Consider the following 22,500-nt stretch of genomic DNA (forward strand, 5'->3'; position numbering starts at 1 on the left):
CTCCGCTTTACTCCGTAGCATATCGCCCACTCAGAGGTGATCTCTGCCTAACATATAAAGCTATGTCAAACCCAGAGCTGTTGGACATGCTACACCTAAAGAAATCCCAATCCCTCCGAGCTACATGCTCTAGAGACCTAAACCTTGTCACCACAATAAACAGGATATGCGGGAAAGGATAGTTTCCCTATCCCAGAGATTTCCCCATACTCTGGAACAGGCTACCCATCTATGTCAAGCAAAGTTCTTCATTAGCACTCTTCAAGAAAAATCTTGATGAGTGGATGGGAAATAGGAAATACCCCCGGGGATCACTTCTGTGTCCCCTTGACAGTGGCACAGGAAAATATCTTTCTTGGGTGGCGTAAGCCAGGAACCTTGTTGGCTAGGCTTGCATGGGCCCCTTTGGGGCCCGATAGCCTGTACCTATAAAACCTATGATGACAAAGGAGCTGTTTTCCAAGTATAGGAATAAAGTCAGTCATACCAGCTGCAAGTAATTGTATTTGTTTTGCCTAAACATTGTGCTGCAGAAATAAAGTAATTTCAAGGATGTAGCTGATTGTGCTAAGATTTAGTCACAGTGAAGGTTTTTTGGTCACTTTGCTTTCTGAATCATGACCAAAGCACAATCTGCTAACTTAAAACAAGCTCGACTCATAACCTGCAAATTGCAATTGATGTATTGTTTTTTTAAAATTTGGGTGTTACAAAAATGCATGCATACAGCTTGCTCCATTGTGAACTAAAGGTGGGTTTTTGGTTAAAGGAAGCATGTATTCTGTTCCTCATTGACACAAAATCTGTGCCATTTTTTTAGGCCTGCTTGACATTGATTGTTCTGTAGCTGAGAAATCACAGCAGTTTTTTGAGTTACTTCAGACAAGTGAATAAAGAAGAGTGTATCCTATGGAATACCTTGAGTAAGTATTATAAAACCCAAAAGAGTTTTCTATTGGTTAGTGTCTAGCCAAAAAGGGAATTGTCAAATATCTTATTAAAGGGAGGAAAACAGTTATTTAATAAATATTAAATATGTCCTTTCTGCTATCATTTTCACTGTTTTGTTAATGAAATTTGTGTTTCACCTCACTTGCTAGAGCTATTTTTAGCTGCAATAAGGGACTCAGTTTGCAGTTACAGAGTAGGCCACTAGAGGGGTGACTATAGAAATATAGGATGTTCTTGTGTTTCACTGTTGCAGTCATTACATTGGGTTATCTGCCTGCAGGTAGCCCTCAGCCACCTGAATACCAGAGTCTTGGATTCCTCGCGGATGCTGTCTCTTCTTCCATGGGTCAGGTTGTCAGGGTATAAAACATGCAGGCGCCATTAACCCGTCTTTCTTGCCCTCGGTGCCGGGAGAAGCAGTTTTCAAGTGCCGGGCGGTTTACTCCTGAAATTTTCGTTTCCCGTTTCAAACCAAGTCTTCAAAAAGCTAAGTACCCTGTTGGGATCCTTTTTTTTGCTCTTACCGATGTCAGTAAAAGTTTACAATGGTCTTTGTGGAAAGCAAATACCTCAAAGATTTTCATTCATACTGCATTCCTTGTTTAGGCCCAGTCCATGATGTCCCTTGTGGTTGGTTTTGTGCCTTATTCAACCCCATTGTCGGGGATATTTGCAGCAAATTATTTTGGTACTCAGTATAACTACCCCGAAATGGCTTGTTAAGCCATTTGACTACCGATCTTCAAAAAACGTAAAGACAGAGACAGACCGGGGTCCAAAACTGCCCCATGCCTGTTAAGCTATTGCCAGTCCGTCGATACTCAGTGAGGGGGGGTTTTTGGGCCCCCTTTTACATATATATACATATATATATATTATATATACATATATATAATATATATATATATATTTTTTTATAATATTTTTGTTTTTTGAATTCACACGTGTGTGTATATATATATATATATGTATGTATGTATATATATATATATATATATATATATATATATATATATACTTTATGTATATTTTTTAGTAGAGTTTATATATATATATATATATATATATATATATATATATATTTATATAGATATATATATATATATATATATATATATATATATATATATATATTATGTATGCTTTTAATGTACGATTTATTTGAGGTTTTTGATAAACATTATATCTGAAGTAGGAAGACTTCATTTGTCTACAACCTGTGGGATTCGGATCCGACATCGGATCCGAGCCGACAATTCATAAGCTTTAGGATACGAACTCCTAGCTCCTCCCTTTACCCATAATCCCCTGCTAAGCCCTGACTAACCCCAGATTTCGTTTGCCGCGTTCAGTAGCTGACGGGATTTTTCGAGCTCCATAGCAAAGAGATTTGGTGAAATATTTTTGACTATATTTCCTTTTTATACTTTAGCAGAAATTAGTGTGTGTTTGATTAGGCTTTCCTCCCTTCTTTTAGTTAACCTTTCTCGGGTGTTCGTTAGTGTGTGTTAGTTGTGTGTGTGTGTTTTTTTTTAGGGCCTGTTAGGGCGTAGCCATGTCTGAAGCCCCCAAGGCTATATTTTCTAAATGTACCGAGTGTGGCCATAAGCTTTCCCCGGCTGATGGCCACACTCTGTGCGTTAAATGCCTGGGGGTTGAACACCTTTCATCTGGTTGTACCATTTGTGCAGGGTTCAACCCCTGGGCTTTAAGGGAGCGGAGGTCTGGTTGGTTCTGGCGGGACTTCTCCCTCCTGAATCGCGCCTCGGCCCCTGCTACACCAGTGGCTACTTCGGTCTCCCTTCCTCCGGCAGGGACTCAATCTCCCGCCAAGAAACCGGAGGATAGGGAGACCAGGAGGGAAAAGGAGAGGCATAGGGAGGGGCACCATAAGCGGCGGGCCGAGGCCTCTGTCTCGGCCCCCCCGCCTAAGCGTGCCTCCCCTCTGGCTTCTAAATCTCCTCATCCTCGGCTCCGATCCCCTCGGTTCTCTCCCGGACCCAAGGAGGTGGAGACTAGACCTTTGTCGAGGTCATCGAGGCGACACTCTAGATCCGCCTCGGTGGCCTCGTCGAGGTCAACCTTTTCTATGTCGGATGCTGATATGGACCGGATGATGAGGCGATTCATCCAGGCCCAGATGCAGATGGGAGTGCTCCTGGCCTCCCCCCATCCGGGAGGGGCCTCGACCCCTTTTTTCGCCCCCATAGCTCCTGCTCCGACCCGACTCCCGGGTTCGGAGCTTTCGGAGCCGGGCAGCGTTGGACCCGGGGGTGGGTTGGATCCGACTGGTCGACACACCTCGGATCTGATCCCTCCCTTGAGTGCTTCGGGTACTTCAGACCCGACCTGTCGGAGCCGTGGGCCTAGCCTCGGATCCGAGGGAGCCGGTGTCTCTTCGACTCTGTCTAGGTTGGAGCGCACCGGTCTCTCGGATCCATCGGTCTCGGCTCCGGTTCTGATCTATTCGTCGGATCCAAGTGGGGGTCGGCTCTCGGGGCTTAGAGAAGTCGGCTCTCCCTCAGCCTTCGACGTTGTGTAGAGGGTTCTGTTGAGGACATCCGGACCCCCAGTCCCTGTCTCAGCTCCATCCCGCACTCCCTCGCAGCTGGGCCAGGCTCCCATCAGCCGGTCTCAGGGACAGCCCGCCTCAATGTCCCAAGTGGTTCCTTTGGAACAACTGGTTGCTGGCGAGGACTCTTCGGACAGTCTCTCCGAGGAAGTGCCTCATAAGCATAAGTGTAAGAGGAGGCACGTGGACTCCCCTGAGTCTATTACTGAAGACACGGACTTGGAGGAAGGGGAGGGCTCCCCAAGATCACCCCCAGAAGATGTCTCCTTTGGAGACATTATGGAAATGTTAAGGATCGGGGGGAGTGGTCTGCCCCCAAGGCCTCCTCGGACGAGTCAGTGTTCTTGGAGGCATTTGAGGCGGGCCCGTCTACCTCTTGGGTGTCCCCTCCTGCTGACCCTCTGGTGGACCTTATTGCCAACAGAGCGTGGAAGGACCCGGAGACCGTAGAGCCTGTTCCCAAACGTCCGGACCGCATTCTTAGTCCCCCATCGGACTGTACACATTGGAGTTAAGGGACCCCCAGTAGATGCCATGCTGATGGCTGCAGCCACAAAGAGGGAATTGGCTCAGGAGAGTCCCTCTATGCAGCCCTCGAGCAAGGAGTCCCGCTTGATGGATCGCATTGGGAAGCGAGTCTTTAGTTCAGCAACCTTCTCTCTGAGGGCGCTGAACTATATGGCACACGTGATCAGGATGCAGCGAGACCTGATTAAGGAATATGCTGCATTTCCCTCAGAGTCCATTTCGGCGGAGGACAAACAAGTGTACTCCACCTGTATGGCCACTCTCAGAGCGGTGTCTAATACTTCTATGCGGCTCTTATCTCATGCAACAGAGGGAGCCGCTAGAGCTAGCGGATCGGGCCTTGTTATGAGATGCCAGGCCTGGCTCCGCCACTGTGACTTCGCGGAGCCCTTCAAAGCGACCTTCGCGAATGCCCCCTTCGATGGTTCTGCCCTTTTTGGCAAAACGGTTTGCGAAACGCTTGTCCAGAACGAAAAGGACGGGAAGACGCTGTCTGTCGTCGGAGTCCGCTTCTCAGCTCCCCAGAGGTGCTTCTCGAAGAACCAAAAGGGACAGAAGAAGATGTGGTTCCAGAAATCGCAGAAATCCCAACCTGCTCCGGACAACCAGTCCTTCCATGGCAGAGGAGGACAGGGAGGTCACCGTCTTATTGGCAGAGGGGCTCCTAGGAACTTTGGGTCCAGAGAACCCTTCTCTGACAGACCCACGCAGCAACCCTGATGGGTTACCCGGCTGCTCCTCTCTGGAGGCAGTCGGGGGGCGTTTTTCGAGGCACCTGACATCATGGGAGTCAATCACGTCAGACCGTTGGGTGCTTCGAGTGATATCCAGAGGCTATTCAATCCCCCTTCACAGTATTCCCAGATCCAAAATCCTCCCCAATGTACCACCCGATCAACGGGAGGTAGCAACTGTGGAAATCGCACAGCTGCTAACAAAAAGAGCCATCCAACGCGTCCCCCGAGATCAGACCGGATCAGGGTTTTACTCCAGGTTCTTCTTGGTGCCAAAAAAAGACGGGGGACTTAAGACCGATCCTAGACCCTGTCACAACTGAACCTGTCTGTAACCAAGCAAAAGTTCCGGATGGTCACCTTACAATCTATCCTCCCCCTTTTGCAGGAGAACGATTGGATGTGCTCTATAGACCTCAAAGACGCGTACTACCACATTCTAATGGACAGACGGTCCAGGAGGTTCCTTCGCTTCCGGCTGGGAGCCAATCACTACCAGTTCAGGGTCCTTCCCTTTGGTCTCACCTCTGCCCCCAGGGTGTTTACCAAGGTACTTGCAGTGGTAGTGGCCCACCTGAGACTCCGGGGAATTCAGGTGTTTCCATACCTGGACGACTGGCTCCTTACAGCGTCATCAAGGCATTTACTGTGCTCAGCCAGGGACTATTTCCTTCACATAGCCCCTCGGCTGGGCATCACCATAAACCGAGAACAATCTTCCTTGGCCCCCACACAGCTTATAGATTTTATAGGAGGAAGATTGGACACAAGAAACATGCGGGCATTCCTCACTCCAGATCGACTGTCCAACCTGAGGTGTCATATCATGGCCATCTTAGAACCGGCTCCAACTGCAGCTATAGTCTTGAGGGCCCTAGGTTCAATGGCGGCAGCCATCCCACTCCTCCTTCACGCTCGGCTACACATGCGGATTCTTCAATGGACCCTCCAGGTCCAATGGTCCCTGCTTTACTTTCCTCTCAACAGCCTGATAGCCATCAGCAGAGCATGCAAGAGCTCCCTGTTCTGGTGGCTCCAGTCGACGGACCTCCTAACAGGGAGACCCTTCTGTACTGCATTCCCCCTAGCCACGGTGACCACGGACGCTTCTCGCCTCGGGTGGGGGGGGCATTCAGCGGGCAGGATTGTCCAAGGCACGTGGAACAGTTCAGAGACCTCCCTGCATATAAATGTTCTGGAGATGAGGGCAGTGCTATTAGCGTTGCAAGCACTACACAGCCTTCTTCCTGTAGGAACTATTGCTATCCAGGCAGACAATATGTCGGTAGTCTGGTACATCAACAAACAGGGGGGAACCAGGTCCTACCCCCTTTGTCGAGAGGCCATGAGAGTATGGGAATGGGCAATCTCCACCAACCGCTTTCTTGTGGCCACGCACGTTCCGGGAAGGTCCAACATTCTAGCGGACAAGCTCATTCGCACCATTCTTTCCCCTCACGAATGGTCTCTCAGTTCTCTAGTAGCGAAGCAGATTTTTGCTTCTCCCTCAAACGTCAAATGCGACAACTTCTTCACTCTGCTTCCCCCATTCGGGGAATCCCCGAGAGACGCCCTGGTGCATGCTTGGCCTCCCGGTCTCCTATACGCTTATCCTCCTCTTCCTCTAATGCAAAAACTATTGCAGAAAGCCAGCAGTTTCGGGAGCAAAATGATTCTCATTGCCCCATTCTGGCCTCGTCAACCATGGTTCCTTTATGTATGGTCTCACAGAGTGAATCCGCCCTGGATTCTAGATCCAATTCCGGATTTCATTTCCCATCCTCAGGGGCTTCCAATCCCGAACCTTCACACGCTGAAATTGACGGCTTGGCTGCTCCAGTTCCATCCCTAATAAGGACTCCCGGTATCTCTTCACCAGTGAAAGCCATCATAGTGGCTGCCCATAAACCTTCTACTAGGAAGGTTTATCGAAGCAAATGGAAGCAGTTCTCTATTTGGGCGGAACATAAAAATCTTGATCCCTTTTCCACACCACTCTCTGTGGTACTAGACTTTTTGACAGACCTTTTCCAACAAGGAGCAAGCTCTTCGACGGTAAAGGTACAGATGGCAGCCATTTCTCATTACCATGTGGGTCATGACTCGATGCCTCTCATGGCTGCAAAAATTTGTAAAACCTTTCTTAAGGGTGCTTTCCTCTTAAGACCTCCTGTTAAGGAAGCCGTACCACCTTGGGACTTGTCTCTGGTGCTGCAGGCCCTAACCGCTTCTCCTTTTGAACCTGCAGCCTCTGTGGACTTGAAATATCTTTCCTGGAAAACTGCTTTCTTAGTGGCCATTACGTCAGCTAGAAGAGTTTCAGAACTCCAAGCTATATGCGTCAAACCACCTTATCTCTCCTTTTTTCCTGATAGGGTTTCCCTCAGGACCAATCCTTCCTTTCTTCCAAAGATTGCTTCCGAATCCAATATTAACCAATCTATTAATTTGCCAGTTTTCTTTCCCAAATATAAAAACAAAGGAGAATATAAACTGCATTCCTTAGATGTTCATAGACAATCATGCTTTCTACATTCACAGAACAGTTGGTCATAGACAATCCGATCAACTGTTCATCTCCTTTGCAAAATTCGCACTGGGTAAGGCAGTCTCTAAGGTCACTTTATCAAAGTGGATTTCTAATTGTATCTTGCAGGCTTATGACACCTCAGGAAGGCCAGCTTCTCAGAGAATTACAGCACATTCTACAAGAGCAGTACCTACTTCTGCTGCCTTTAAATCTAGAGTACCATTAGATGATATCTGCGCAGCAGCCACTTGGTCCTCATCTCATACTTTCATTTCACATTACAAAGTGGACGTTGTTTCCAGAGGGAGAGCATCCTTTGGCTCTGCGGTGCTCCGGAACATCCTTCCATGACGGCCGCCCAAGATCCAGGTAGCTGGGGACTCTGTCCCACAGTTTGCAGACAAATGAAGTCTTCCTACTTCAGATTAAGAAGTTATGTACTCACCATAACGTTCCATCTGAGTAGGTGACTTCATTTGGATGCAACCATCCCCCCGACCTTTCATGACGCTATTAGTTCTGGTTTCTCAGGATTCTGTTATACTGGTATTCACAGGGCAAACTCAATCTGAGGTCAGTCAGGGCTTAGCAGGGGATTATGGGTAAAGGGAGGAGCTAGGAGCTCGGATCCTAAAGCTTATGAATTCCCGGCTCGGATCCGATGTCGGATCCGAATCCCACAGGTTGCATCCAAATGAAGTCACCTACTCAGATGGAACGTTATGGTGAGTACATAACTTCTTATTTTTTTTAGATAGCTGTGCTTTTAAATTTTGATTGTAGTGAGATCTGTAGTGAGTTCTGATTGGTTAATAGATTTTTGAATTAGTTTTATATAGATATATATATATAAGTATTGCAATGTTTTTTTGGTCTGAAGAAGCAATATCTATTGTGAAAGCACTTACCGTTCTGATTAAAATTTTGTACTGAACTGATACTGGATTGCCTGTTTCTTCTGCCTGTGGGTGTATATACAGATTTTATATATAGATATATATATATATATATATATATATATATATATATATATATAAAAAAATATATATGTATATATATATATATATATATATATATATATATATATAGATATATATATATATATATATAAATATAAAATGATGTGAAGTTGTTCTATCTCGCCATTCATTCTTTACTGATGGGCTCGGAGCCAATCCTCTGCTCCAACTCCGCCAACTGCAAAATCTAATGGTCTTCAATCAGCTAGAGGCCAACTCCCTATCCGATGATGTCCCCTGATCTTCCCTCAGATCTCATTTGTTGCTGCAACTTGATCGGACATTCACCAGCTCTGACCAGTGAATAACTTTTCTTCTTTTAATATTATACCTTTTGTTTTTGGGAAAAATTTAGTAAATTAGCATTAATAGTAGTTAGAGTATGTAGGCTTGTGCTTATATTTGGATTAGATATTTAGTATTTAAGACTGTTTTTGTGGTTAGGCCTTCTGTTCTCCCTATTTAGTAAATTAGCATTAATAGTAGTTAGAGTATGTAGGCTTGTGCTTATATTTGGATTAGATATTTAGTATTTAAGACTGTTTTTTGTGGTTAGGCCTTCTGTTCTCCCTATCTCTCTTGAATTAGCATGGTTAGAGTGGTTTAGAGGAATTTTAGAGGAATTAGTGGCCGCGTTTTTCTTTTAGGCCCTTTAATTCTTCTTTCTCTTATTTTAAAGTGTGTGTTAGCTCTTTGTAGAGCATTTAGATAGATATTGTAGCATAATAGTGTCAGCCTGTAGTTTTTCATAGGGCAAAGAGGTTCTCCTCTATTAGAGTGTGTGTTTAGCCCTTTCTTTTTTACAGGGCATATGCTTACATTTTGTTCCTATTTGGTAAAGTAGTGGCCGTATTTTTAGGCCATTAGGTTTCTATTTCTTATTAGTGTTAGTGTGGTGTGTTAGAGTGCAATTGCAGCCCTTCTTTTTACACAGGGGAGCATAAATAATTTCTCTGTTTTTTGATTAGTTTAAGTAAGCCCTTCTTTTACAAAGCTTGAATAGTTGTTGTTGTGTGAATTGCTTGTGGAAGATGTCACACCAGGAAAAAGAGAAAGCTAAGTCTAGCTTCAAGAAGTGCCCTAGATGTGGGCAAAAGATGTCCATAGCAGATGGACATCTTGAATATGTTTACTGCTTGGGTGAGGTTCACCTGCAAGAAAGGTGCTCCGTATGCCACTCCGTCAGCTCATGAGCGTTGCATGAGGGGAAGAGAAAGTTGATGGATAAAGGTCTGCTTAAATCATCTTTTCAGGTATCTTTGGATAAGCCAGACAAACACTCAAAGAAGACAGAGCCATCAAAATCTCCATCTACATCAGTGTCAGTTCCACAGCCTTCGGAACTGACTGTCGTTATGGTTTGGAGCCGGTCCCTGACCTTGGAACCGGTGTCTCCAACCTTAAAGTCTCCTATACTACAATCCCTGGCCTCGTCACATTCCTCACGGGTCTCAAGTAGACTGTCTGATCTGTATGTGGAATGTGTGGTGATGAAGCTCCTGCAGATACCGGCGCTAGCAAAAATTTTATCAGCACCAACCCAGGGGACTTCGGAGCTGATCATTGTTCCTTCTCCGACTTGCATGGATGTTTCGAAGCCGGCGAGCGTGGAACTGATGATTGTGGACCCTCCGGGTCCGACACCTTCTATAGGTTTTTCAGCCTCGACTGCCTGGATACCCTCGGTGAAGACACTGTTGGGTCCGGGGAGGATAGTCGGACTGACTTGTTGGTGACTTTACCTCTCGGGGTCTCGGCCCCGACCTCTGGCTCGGAGCCCTCTGTACCGGCACAGACTATTTCCATCGGATCTGAGGGATTCTTCTCGTCAGGACCGAGGGGCCTTCGAAGCTATGAGGAGGGCTTTGTCTGCCCCGACAACCATCATTTCATGCAACTCCCTCCCTGAAAGCACCGGTGTCTGCCTCTTCATCACATGCTCCTTTGAAGTGTAGAGATCCTTAGCCCCAGGAAGCTCCATTGGGTGAGCCATGTTCTTTGGAGACCTCTCCAGAAGCCCCCACTGAAGAAGTGCCTAGGAAGAGACTCTGCAAGAGGAAGCATTTGGACTCCCCACAGGAATCAGTCACTTCGGATACTGACTTAGATGAGTCAGAAGGGTCCCCATGGTCCCCCTCAGAAGATAGCTCCTTTGCAGATATCTTAGAGATTCTTAAACAGAAGGGTGACTGGAAATCCCTTAACCCTTCTGATGATGAGTCAGTTCTCCTGAAGGCTTTCAGATTTCAACGCTCCACCTCTTGGGTATCTCCACCCTTCGATGAGTTGCTGGAATTACTCACTCGAAGGGCGTGGGAGTCCCCAGACATCACGGAGTCTGTCCCTAGAAAGCCTAACAAACGTATTATCAGCCCAGAAGAACAGCCCAAGGCACGTGGAAGAAACACGAGGCTCATCTGCATATAAATGTCCTGGAGATGAGAGTGGTACTTCTAGAGTTGTAGTTTTTTCAAGACGGTCTACCTCTGGGAAAAATTGCATTTCAGATGGACAGCATGTCAGTGGTCTGGTACATCAACAAACAAGGAGGAACCAGATCTTGCCCCCTGTGTCGAGAGGCCATGAGAGTATGGCAGTGGGCAGTTTCCTCCCAGCTCTTTCTGTTAGCAATGCACATCCCAGGGAAAGCCAGTGTGATAGCAAACAAGCTGAGCAGGGCAATCTTAATGCCTCACGAGTGGTCCCTAAAGCAACAAGTAGCAGAAAGGATTTTCCGCAGGTGGGGCCAGCCTTGCTGCGATCTTTTTGCAACTCCAACAAACACGAAATGCAGCAACTAATTTGCCCTAATTCCCCAGCTGGGAGAAGTCCCAAAGGATGCACTGGTGCACAATTGGCCCCTGGGTCTCCTTTATTCATTTCCCCTCTGATTCCCAAGGTATTACAGAAAGCAAAACTACCGGGAAGGACCATGATACTAATAGACCCTTACTGGCCTTGGTAAATTTGTTTTCCCTTCCTCCAGCCTCATCTTTTGGATAAACCCTGGATCCTGGACCCAGTTCCGGATCTGTTGACCCATTCATCGGGGCTCTATATCCTTCACTTGATTCCCTCAAACTGACAGCTTGGCTGCTCCAATTCCCACAACAGCCAGGATTTACAATCTCTCAACTGAGGCCCAACATATTATAACATTCTCTCATAAATCATCTACCAGAAAGTTATATCTTGGCAAATGGAAGAGATTTTCTTTATGGGCCTCTCAGAATGATGTTGATCCTTACCTAGCTCCGATCCCATCTATATTGAAATTCCTAACTAAACTTTTCAATGAAGGAGCGGCTGCAGCTACCATCAGAGTTCAATTAGCAGCAATATCAAACTTTCATTTTGGTTTCCAAGGCTCTAATTTCATGTTGCATCTACTTGCTAAAGCCTTCCTTAAAGGTGCGATTCATTTGAGGCCACCAATCAGAGCTCCAGTCATGCTCTGTAATCTAAATTTTGTTCTGTGTAGAATCAATCATACTACCCCCTTTCGAACCAGCTTCATCCTGTTCTTTGAAATTCCTTTCATGGAAGACTATTTTTCTGATAGCCATTACTTCTGCTCGGCGGATTTCTGAGCTGCAAGCCCTAACCATCAAACCTCCTTATCTGATTTTCTGTAATGCCAAGAGTTTTGCTTAAAACAAATCCATCCTTTTTACCAAAAGTTTGTTCAGAGGCAAATCTTGACCAATCTATTGAGTTGCCAGTTTTCTTTACCCAATACACAAATAGGATGGAACACATGCTGCACAAACTTGATGTTCATAGACAACTACGATTTTATCTAGACAGAACTAAACAGTTCACGTCAACGGTTCAACTATTTGCTTTCTTTTCAGAGTCAAAGAAGGGTGCCTCAGTAACAAAAGTAACCTTGACGAGGTGGCTATCAGATTGCATTTCCTTCATTTATAATTCACAAAATGCCCCCTTGCAACAAAAAGTAAAGGCCCACTCTACTAGAGCTATTTCAACCTGATTAGTCTTTTCTGCGAGGTTACCATTAGACTCTATCTGTGCAGCAGCTACCTGGTCAACACCTCATACCTTTATCACTCATTACAAACTAGACAAGGCCTCCAGGGACAGGGCCTCCTGTGGTTCCACAGTTCTGAGGAATATACTTCCGTGAGCCACCCGAGAAGATGTTGCTTGGGACACTACCCATCAGTAAAGAATGAACAGCAACAGAGAACAACTTCACATAAAGAAGTTATGTACTCACCATAACGTTCCATGTGAGTTGTTCATCTCGCCTTCATTCTTATGTCCCACCCTCCAACCCCCATCCAGTCTACTTGAGGTCCATATAGAGTGCTTTGTCTCTTATCCAATTCTCTGAGTGGCATATTTATACTACTAAGTAGTCACGCAGCAGACAAGATCTGAGGGAAGATCAGGGTACATTATGGGATAGGGAGTTGGCCTCGAGCTGGTTGAAGACCTTGAGCTTTTGCAGTTGGCCGGGTCGGAGCAGAGGATCGTTTCCAAACCCATCAGTAAAGAATGAAGGTGAGATGAACAACTCACATGGAATGTTATGGTGAGTACATAACTTCTTTTTTTAAAGAAACCACACATTATTTTCTAACAAACTTCCTTGCAAACCTTCAGCCTCCTAGTCTTTAAAAAAATACTTTATATTAATAGAACCATTCATTCACATGGGTTTGTCTGCCCCCAGTCTGAGCTGCCACATAGTCTCCCTTTATTCAATATGGTCTTTATAACTACCACCCCTGATGTTTCTAGGTACTTGTTCCAGGACCGAGAACAAAAATGTTTTATATTCAGGGCATTTTAGGGAATGCCTGTATAAGGCATTTCAGTTCAGAGTTTTTCTTCCACAGGAAAAAAAATAGATCTATATTTAGATTTATGTTTAAGGTTTTGCACTCAGAATTCCGTATAATCTGCGGTGGTGCAGTGGTAGCGTTGTTGCCTCACAGCAGAGGTTCTCCCATTCGATTCTTGGCTGGAGTGCAGGGAGTGCCTTCTATGTGTAGTCTGCATGTCCTCCCTGCGGTTGGGTGGCATTCGAACGACATGCGTAAGGGCATGCCTTCGTTGAAAGTTGGACGTCGAGCTGTCACCTCTGCGTTCGTGAAAATCTACTGCCAATCATTAGCGGACCGGAGTTCCACTCTGGCGACCCCTAACCGGGAAAAGCCGAAAAGACAAACAACAACTCAGACTTCAGTATCTTTGTGGTAATAGATCTGGATTTTGGGTCTCATGGCATCTAAGACTCCACATGAGAAAGATACAGAGGTATCTGAAGTCTCTCTCTGGTCCTTGCGCCAACATCCATTTTCTTTTTAAATCCCAGTGCAGTGGTTTGTCAGAAAAGAAATCACTTGATAGAGAAAGCAAATTTCCCTAAATTCAGGTCTCCCTTTTTCCCTCCCTACTCCAAAGCAGTCAGTCACCACAGACTCCTTGAACTTTACATTGGGTGCAGTTTCATGAAGGATAAACGTGCAAAGTATGTAGGACTCCAAGGACAGATGGAAGCTCATAAATGTAAAAGAGATGCTTACTTTAACCAAGGCACTCAACTCTCTGAATTATCTTTGGTCTTCTGAACCTCTTCCAGTTGTTACAGACAGTACTACAGCCATGCTGTACATTAGCAAACAAGGGGAACAAGGAATTACCCCCTTTGCAGACTAGTCATGTTAGCTTGGGATATAGCTTCACAGTGCATTCTAATCCTACAGGTAACCCTACATTTCATCAGAGCAAAACTGTGTGGCAGACAAGCAGAGTAGAACAAAGGCAAACCCTCAAAAATGGGAACTAGATCATGGTGTCTTCCAAAATTTGATCCATCTGTGGGGATTTCCTCAAATAAACCTACTTACCTCCACTCTGAATAATCATCTGACAAGATTCTGCTCCAGGACTCCATGCAAAAAGGCCTGGAAGATAGATGCCTTTTCCTTTTCTTAGAATGTTCCTATATGCTTTTCCACCATTTCCAGTGAATTTCTGGGTACTTCTGAAGATTCAGAAGGAATCCACTAAGATTGTTGGAGTGACTCCCTTTTGGCCCAGGTAACATTGGTTCTTCCTTCTTTTGGAAATGTCCAGGGGCAGCTCACAGAATGGATCTACTCTAACAAGATCAGGGATGTCTGATACACCCTGACCCAACTCAACTTCCAACTGGCTTCCTGGATGATAGGGTTTTAATTCCCTTTAGGCAGCTGCTACTGAGAATGTGCAGCAGGTACTAACAGAGGCAGGAAGGCCTGCTACTTGAAAATTGCATATTAGCAAATGGTCAAGATTTTCTAGTTGGTGCCGACAACATAACCAGCACCCATTCAGGGCTAGTGTTTCTCTAGTTTTACAGTATTTGTGCAAGTTACTATCCTATAAGCTTTCTTACTACTCCATCAAGGTTCATTTATTGGCCATTTTAGAACATCTGCCCATGGATGCTCTTCCTTCAATGCATTCTCATGTCAGAATGTTTTAGAAAGGCATTTACATAACAGGCCTCCAAGAAAATCAGTGACTCCTCCTTGTGATATTAAATTTTGTATTAGAAAAGCTAGCACTTGCTCCAGTTGAACTAACTAATCTGGCTAATTTGAGGTTATTTATGTGGAAAACTGTTTTACTGATTCCTGTGACTTCTGCAAGAAAAGTATCCAAGTTGCAAGCTCTTATGGTGAGTCAACCCTGTCTTATTTTACAGAGAGACAGGGTTTTTCTGAGAACTAATCCTCTTGTAATGTCTAAAGTGGTACCTGAGTTTACCATAAGCAAAATTGTTCATGTACCTGTTTTATTTTCCAAACTTAAAAATAGAGAAAGGATATTATATTCCTTGAATGTCCACAGTCAACTTGGTACTATCTTGACATTACTAAAATCTTTCAGATCTTTGGATCACTTTTTTATGTCTTGTGAATTTAAGAAAAAGGGACAAACTATCAAAACAGCCTATTTCCAAATGATTGTCTCAGGCTATTACCTTTTGTTATACCCACCACAACAAAACTGTTCCAGACAGGGTCAAGGCCCAACATAACAGGCCTGTCCTTCATCTAGGACTTTTCGGAAATGGTTGAATTGAAGGAGTATTCTAGAAGCAGTATCTTAGTCCTCTGTACATACATTTAAAGGTATTACAAGCTCAATTCATTCTCTAGGTCTAGATCAAGCTTTGCTGGGACCATTCTCCAGGGGCTCATGGACCCAGCCATTTCCACCTCCCGGATGTCATAAGCTAGGATAATCTGCCCATATAGCTAGAGCTATTGCAGCAGTGATTAATGTGATGAACATTGTGTAAGTAAACGTACCATGAAAGTAAGTGTCCAAATTATCACTTCTACAGTACTCACTCCCTTCCCGCACCCCCACACCTTGTTTTTGGTGTGTTGTTAATGCCAGGATATGGACTCTTATTTTTTTGTTGTTCCTAGCATTGTACTTTTAGGACTCAGACTCCTTCTGGCTGTTGGCATGAAAGCTCTGTAAGGCTTGCCACACAAACCTGTCTTGTTAGCTCATCTCAAGCTGATGATTTGATATGGGCATGTAGAAGGTGCCATGAAGCTTTGGAAGCTGGCTGGCTTTTTTTATCCTTTGCAGGATGTAACCATAGCTAAGGCTACTGCAACAGTGTTCAATTGAATATATACTGTTATAGTAAATTTACATGCACACCTGTACTTTTCTCTGTGCAGTTAATAGCATAATTGTGTGTGTGTGTAGCATAATTGTGTGTGTGTGTGTGTATATAACAAAAAAAAAAAAATATATATATATATATATATATATATATATACATACACACACTTGTATGTAATGTGCTACATATTTATATGTCATACATTTGTATGTAATGTATTGCTTATGACACAATGACAATAGCAAAGATAATACTGTGGGACCACTGTTGCATAACACAGCCTGAACAGAAGTCACATACCTATATACCCCTAGAGGGAACAAAGTGCTATGCAAAATGTCACTCTGTGACAGTGGAGGGCTGTAAAAATTTGTACTATAGTACCTGTGTATGAAAGGCCATATGTCAGTTCCTGTCTTGAGAGTTTATGACAACATTATAAAAGGAAAGTGTAAAACAGAATGCAGTTCTACCTTCAGGATTTAAATGCAGCTAAATGCTGAATTTGAACTTACCACTTTGGCTGCTTTAGCCCATAGAAGGAATGTAGATTTTGAACTGTAGCATGCTACAACTAGATTAAAAATACTTTTTCTTGTGAAATGAGTAGGAGTTTTGCTGCAGTGACAGCTCATAACTGTTGTTCTGTATTGATCAAAGTGCTTCTTTAGTTACTTTCTAAGGCTAGTCTTGATGATTGGATGGTTAGACACAAATTTACACCAGGATTGTTAGGTGAGTTTAAGTAGATATGTATATGGCAAGGCATCTTATGGTCCTTGTGATTGCTTGTCTATTATTGTTTCTGAATTTTATGTAGTGCAGTCTGAGCAGAATTCATAACCCCCCCCCCAAAGGGAACAGAGTATAATGCAAAATGTGAGACCATAACAGCTTAACACTATAAGCCCTATGAACCCCTACACTTGGTACCCTTGTTTAAAGAGACATATGCCAGTTTTTTTTCCTTTTGAATGTTTGTAATAGTTTCAGTGAATTGTTCTAGGGCATTGTTGAGTTAATTACACCTAAGACTGGTATTCTGCCTTTTGGGATTTCAGTGAACCTAAATTGTGAGTTTTACCTTACTACTATGACTGCCTCAGTCCTACTGAAAACTACTTTTTTAATAAAGAAATTATGTAATAGGGGTCTCAGTTCAGCTGCTGAGACAACTGTAAAATAGTCTGTATCAGTTCTGCATTCTTCATTCTGATCAAAAGTACCACCATTTCATCTTGACTTTGTACCTTAATGTAACACTGTTGCTGCTCCTCCATAAGCCAGCATTTACATGTATAGATATATATTTTATATTTGTATTGGTGTCACTCAGAATGAGTAGAGTAGGGGATAAGTCTAAATTTCAAAATGCACTCACTCGAGGCACTCCTTAAAATGGAGAACATCGATATCTGTGCAGTGACTGAGACCTGGTTCAAGGCTCCAGAGAGCATCCCTGCACTACCAGGCTATAACTCATACCACACTTTTTGGCCATCTAACCTGGACCGAAACACCAAAGGTGGGGGTGTGTCCATATTCATTAAGGATATCCACACCTCCAGGCTAGTTGCTCAGCATAATGCATCCGAGGTTATCCAAGTGCAATAACTCTTGGCAAAACTGAAATCCAAATTGTAGCTTGCTACAGATCCCCCACCATGCCCCAGGATTCCCACTCCTCTTTTCTTGATGTACTGGAAAATATTAGGGTTCAGCCAAACAACCTAATAATGGGCGACTTCAACTACCCCACCATTAACTGGGAAAGCTACTCATGTACTAACTCCTTAGTGCAACGCTTTCTGGAATTCTTAAACTCCAATGCCCTAGATCAACTTATCCACACCCCCACCAGGGGCAACAGTATCCTAGACCTAGTCATTACCAACATGAGTGACCGGTGTTCCACACCTGAAGTCAACTCCTCGTTGGTCCAGTCCGACCATAAGCTAATCACCCTCGATATCCACATCCCACCCCCACCCCCCATTAAGGAAACCACAGTAAGAAATTTCTCCAAAGCCAACTTCATGCTTCTTAAGACAGAAGCAGTGAACTTCATGACACCCATGCAGATGGACAATACAGTTACAACTGCTGAATCCTACACAAATGTGCTCTATAAGCACCTACATGAGTGCATGGATCGTGCTATCCCAAACAGAACCAAGAAGCTATCCTCCAAAAAAAGGAAGCCAATCTGGTGGTCCCCTGCCATAAACAAACTGTACAACAGAAGGAAGAAAGTGTTGCAAAAGAGAGTAAAATCCCATGAGTGGAGGAGCTCCCTTGTCAGCCTCAGTAAGAAGCTGAGATCCCTTACAAGATCCTCCAAAGCTAGCTACGAAAATAAAATTTCCACTAATTCCAAGGACAACCACAAAGCATTCTATAGCTATGTCAAGAATCTCAATGGCAACACCCAGATCTGCTCTGAGTTACAGCACAAAGGCATGAAAATTACAGAGCCAACTGATATTGCCAACATCCTGGTAGATAGGTTCAGTGCTAACTTTAGCCCCCCCACCCCACCCCCTAAAGGGCCCATATCTATACAGGAAGAATGCAGAGTCCCTGTAATCACAACCACGCAGGTGAAAGCTGCACTCTCTAAAGCCAAAAACACAGCATCCGTGGGACCGGACAGCATCCCAGGCTGCGTTTTACACGAACTTCAGAATGAACTGGCTCCCCACTTAAGCACCATGTTCAATAATAGCCTCGCATCAGGCTTTGTGCCCACTGAATGGCACACAGCAACAGTTATCCCACTCCACAAAGGGGGAGCCACCACTGATCCCGGGAACTATAGACCTATTAGCCTGACGAGCCTGGTCTGCAAAACCATGGAACGTATCATCATGGAACTCATAAACAAAGACATTGGTAACCTCCAAACTCTGGATCCCACCCAGTTTGGGTTTGTGAAAGGCAGATCATGCCTCCTGAACCTGATCGACTTCTTTGAAGCAGTTACCAAAGCCGTAGATAAGGGTAAAGTAGTTCACACAGTCCACACAGTCTATCGATCTTGACCTCGCCAAGGCTTTCGACACCATCTCCCATTCTGGAATTATAGCTAAACTCAATAAACTAGGCATAAATCCCTACATCACAAGATTGGTTGCCAACTGGCTCACTGACAGAACCCACACTGTAAAAGTTGCAGACTCCAAATCTGACCTCAAACCAGTGACAAGTGGAGTACCACAGGGTTCATCCTGGGACCGCTCCTGTTTGGTATCTACTTCTCTGAAGTACAGGCTAACACAGAAGGCCTCTGGCTAACGAAGTTTGCAGATGACTGCAAACTAGGAGCCATAGTCAAGTCCCCAAATGATGTGAACATCCTACAGAAGGGCCTCTCTGAGACATATGCCTGGTGTCCGAGCCATGGCCTCAAGCTCAATGCCAAAAAGTGCAGTGTCATCCCCTTTGGTAAAAACTCTGTACCCATGAACTACCACATAGGCAGCAATCTACTTAACACCAAATGCATGATAAGAGACCTTGGGACCCAGGTGGACAGTAGTCTCTCCTTTGATAGTCACATCGCCACAGTAGTCAGGAAGTCCTTCTACGTGGCACACCTCATCATAAAAGGGTTCTCGTCCAGGAAAAAAGAGGTCATCGTTACCCTCTACTCATCACTCATTAGACCCATTATAGAGTGCAACGCCCCTTTTGGAATGTACCTCACAAGACATCTGCAGCAGCTGGAAAGGCCACAGAAGTACCTCACAAAGAGGATTACTGGACTCAAACAAATGCCCTACACTGACCGCCTCAAAAAACTCCAGCTTTACTCCGTAGCATATCGCCCACTCAGAGGTGATCTCTGCCTAACATATAAAGCTATGTCAAACCCAGAGCTGTTGGACATGCTACACCTAAAGAAATCCCAATCCCTCCGAGCTACATGCTCTAGAGACCTAAACCTTGTCACCACAATAAACAGGATATGCTGGAAGGATAGATTCCTATCCCAGAGACTTCCCATACTCTGGAACAGGCTACCCATCTATGTCAAGCAAAGTTCTTCATTAGCACTCTTCAAGAAAAATCTTGATGAGTGGATGGGAAATAGGAAATACACCCCGGGGATCACTTCTGTGTCTCTGCTCGACAGTGGCACAGGAAAATATCTTTCTTGGGTGGCGTAAGCCAGGGAACCTTGTTGGCTAGGCTTGCATAGGCCCTTGGGCCGATAGCCTAGTACCTACCTATAAACCTATGATGACAAAAGGAGCTGTTTTCCAAGTATAGGAATAAAGTCAGTCATACCAGCTGCAAGTAATTGTATTTGTTTTGCCTAAACATTGTGCTGCAGAAATAAAGTAATTTCAAGGATGTAGCTCGATTGTGCTAAGATTTAGTCACAGTGAAGGCTTTTTGGTCACTTTGCTTTCTGAATCATGACCAAAGCACAATCTGCTAACTGTAAAACAAGCTCGACTCATAACCTGCAAATTGCAATTGATGTATTGTTTTCTTAAATTGGTGTTACAAAAATGCATGCATACAGCTTGCTCCATTGTGAACTAAAGGTGGGCTTTTTTGGATGTATTAATGGAAGCATGTATTCTGTTCCTCATTGACACAAAATCTGTGCCATATTTTTAGGCCTGCTTGACATTGATTGTTCTGTAGCTGAGAAATCACAGCAGTACTTTTCCGAGTTACAAGAATTCAGACAAGTGAATAAAGAAGAGTGTATCCGTATGGAATACCTTGAGTAAGTATTATGAAACCAAAGAGTTTTCTATTGGTTAGTGTCTAGCCAGAAAGGAATTGTCAAATATCTTATTAAAGAAGGAGGAAAACAGTTATTTAATAAATATTAAATATGTCCTTTCTGCTATCATTTTTTCACTGTTTTGTTAATGAAATTTGTGTTTCACTCTCACTTGCTAGAGCTATTTTTAGCTGCAATAATTTGTGCACTCAGTTACCTGCAGTTACAGAGTAGGCCACTAGAGGGGTAGACTATAGAAATATAGGATGTTCTTCGTGTTTCACTGTTGCAGTCATTACATCTGGGTTATCTGCCTGCAGGTAGCCCTCAGCCAGCCTGAATACCAGAGTCTTGGATTCCTGCGTCGGATGCTGTCTCTTCTTCCATGACGTCAGGTTGTCAGGGGTATAACACATGCAGCTGACGCCATTACACCAGTCTTTCTTGCCGTGCGGTGCCCGAAGCAGAAGCAGTTTGCAAGTGCCGGTCGGCTGACTCCTGAAATTTTCGTTTTCCAGTTTCAAAACCGAAGTCTTCAAAAAAGCTAAGTACCCTGTTGAGGATCCTTTTTCTTGCTCTAACCAATGTCAGTAAAAGTTAACAACTGTCTTACCTGTGGAAAGCAAATACCTCAAAGATTTTCATTCATACTGCATTCCTTGCTTAGGCCCAGACCACGATGTCCCTTGCTGTTGGTTTTGTGCCTTGTTCAACCCTATTCGTCGTCGGGCTATATTTGCAGCAAATTATTTTGGTACTCAGTATAACTACCCAGAAATGGCTTCGTTAAGCCATTTGACTACCGATCTTCCGAAAAAAACGTAAAGACAGAGACAGACCGCGTAGGTCCAAAACTGCCAACGATGCTTCTGTTAAGCTATTCGCCAGTCCGTCGATACTCAGTGAGGTGCTTTCGCAGCCTCTGATACCCGCTACTTCAGATTTGCAGGCCCCTACTATGAAGACCCATTCGGAGTCTGGTATGCCGCGAGATGCTTCTTCGACTATGGAACCTGCGGATGTCTCTACCTTTGATGGATCCGGAGCCGCTGTGCAGGCACCGGCTTCTGAGGGTGTATTCAGGCCTACAGACTTGCATTTTAAGCTGACGCCATCTTCTTCATCCACGCCTAAAACTCGATCCACGCTTAGAAAACCGACGTCCAAACCGCATGCTCAGGCCCATATGCCTAAAAAACAAATGCTTAGAATGGCCGAAGACCTTATTACCTTAATTAGGGGAAGCCAGCCTTCCCCCTCTAAGAGACCTAGAACTGATTTTCCTTCTGATTCTTCCGATGAGGAATCTGATATTTCTTTTCCTTCTGATGACCAGGATTTGCCCTTCATCTACCTACGAGGATTCTGATGCAGAGGATTCCATTCCCCTCTGCTTCCCCTCCAGAAGATTTTTCCTTTGGTGAAACCTTGCACACTCTTATGGAGCATTTCTGCTTCTGACTCCAAAAAGAGGCTTAGGGAATTCCTACTCCTTCCTCAGCACAGGCCTTTAGCTATCCTTCCTGTTCTGGACAGTGTAGATGATGCTTTCTTGGAATCTAGTCTTTCCCCAGACACTTTGCCTCCAACTCCCAGAAAATCTGACAGGTATTACAGAGTACCTGACTCTCACAAGTTCCTGTTCAAGAATCCTACTGCGGATCCAGAGACTATTTCCCAAGGACCAAAAGGCATTAAGGCTACTGCTGCCAAAAATCCTACCCCTTCTGATAGAGATTCTAGAGCCTTGAACAGATGGGTT

General features: G+C 44.4%; 1 protein-coding gene across 1 annotated transcript in view; it reads left to right on the forward strand.

The window, feature by feature from the left end:
- LOC122794553 (migration and invasion inhibitory protein) overlaps positions 1–22,500 on the forward strand; it is an 889,312-nt gene that overhangs the window by 271,096 nt on the left and 595,716 nt on the right. Inside the window, exon 5 of the mRNA XM_044063041.1 lies at positions 20,627–20,738. Within this exon, the coding sequence (XP_043918976.1) occupies positions 20,627–20,738 (112 nt within the window). The remainder of the gene's footprint in view (positions 1–20,626; positions 20,739–22,500) is intronic.

The sequence above is a fragment of the Protopterus annectens genome, chromosome 2.part1 (genome assembly GCF_019279795.1).
Source record: "Protopterus annectens isolate FY-2018-M chromosome 2.part1, PAN1.0, whole genome shotgun sequence".
NCBI classification, from domain to species: domain Eukaryota; kingdom Metazoa; phylum Chordata; order Ceratodontiformes; family Protopteridae; genus Protopterus; species Protopterus annectens.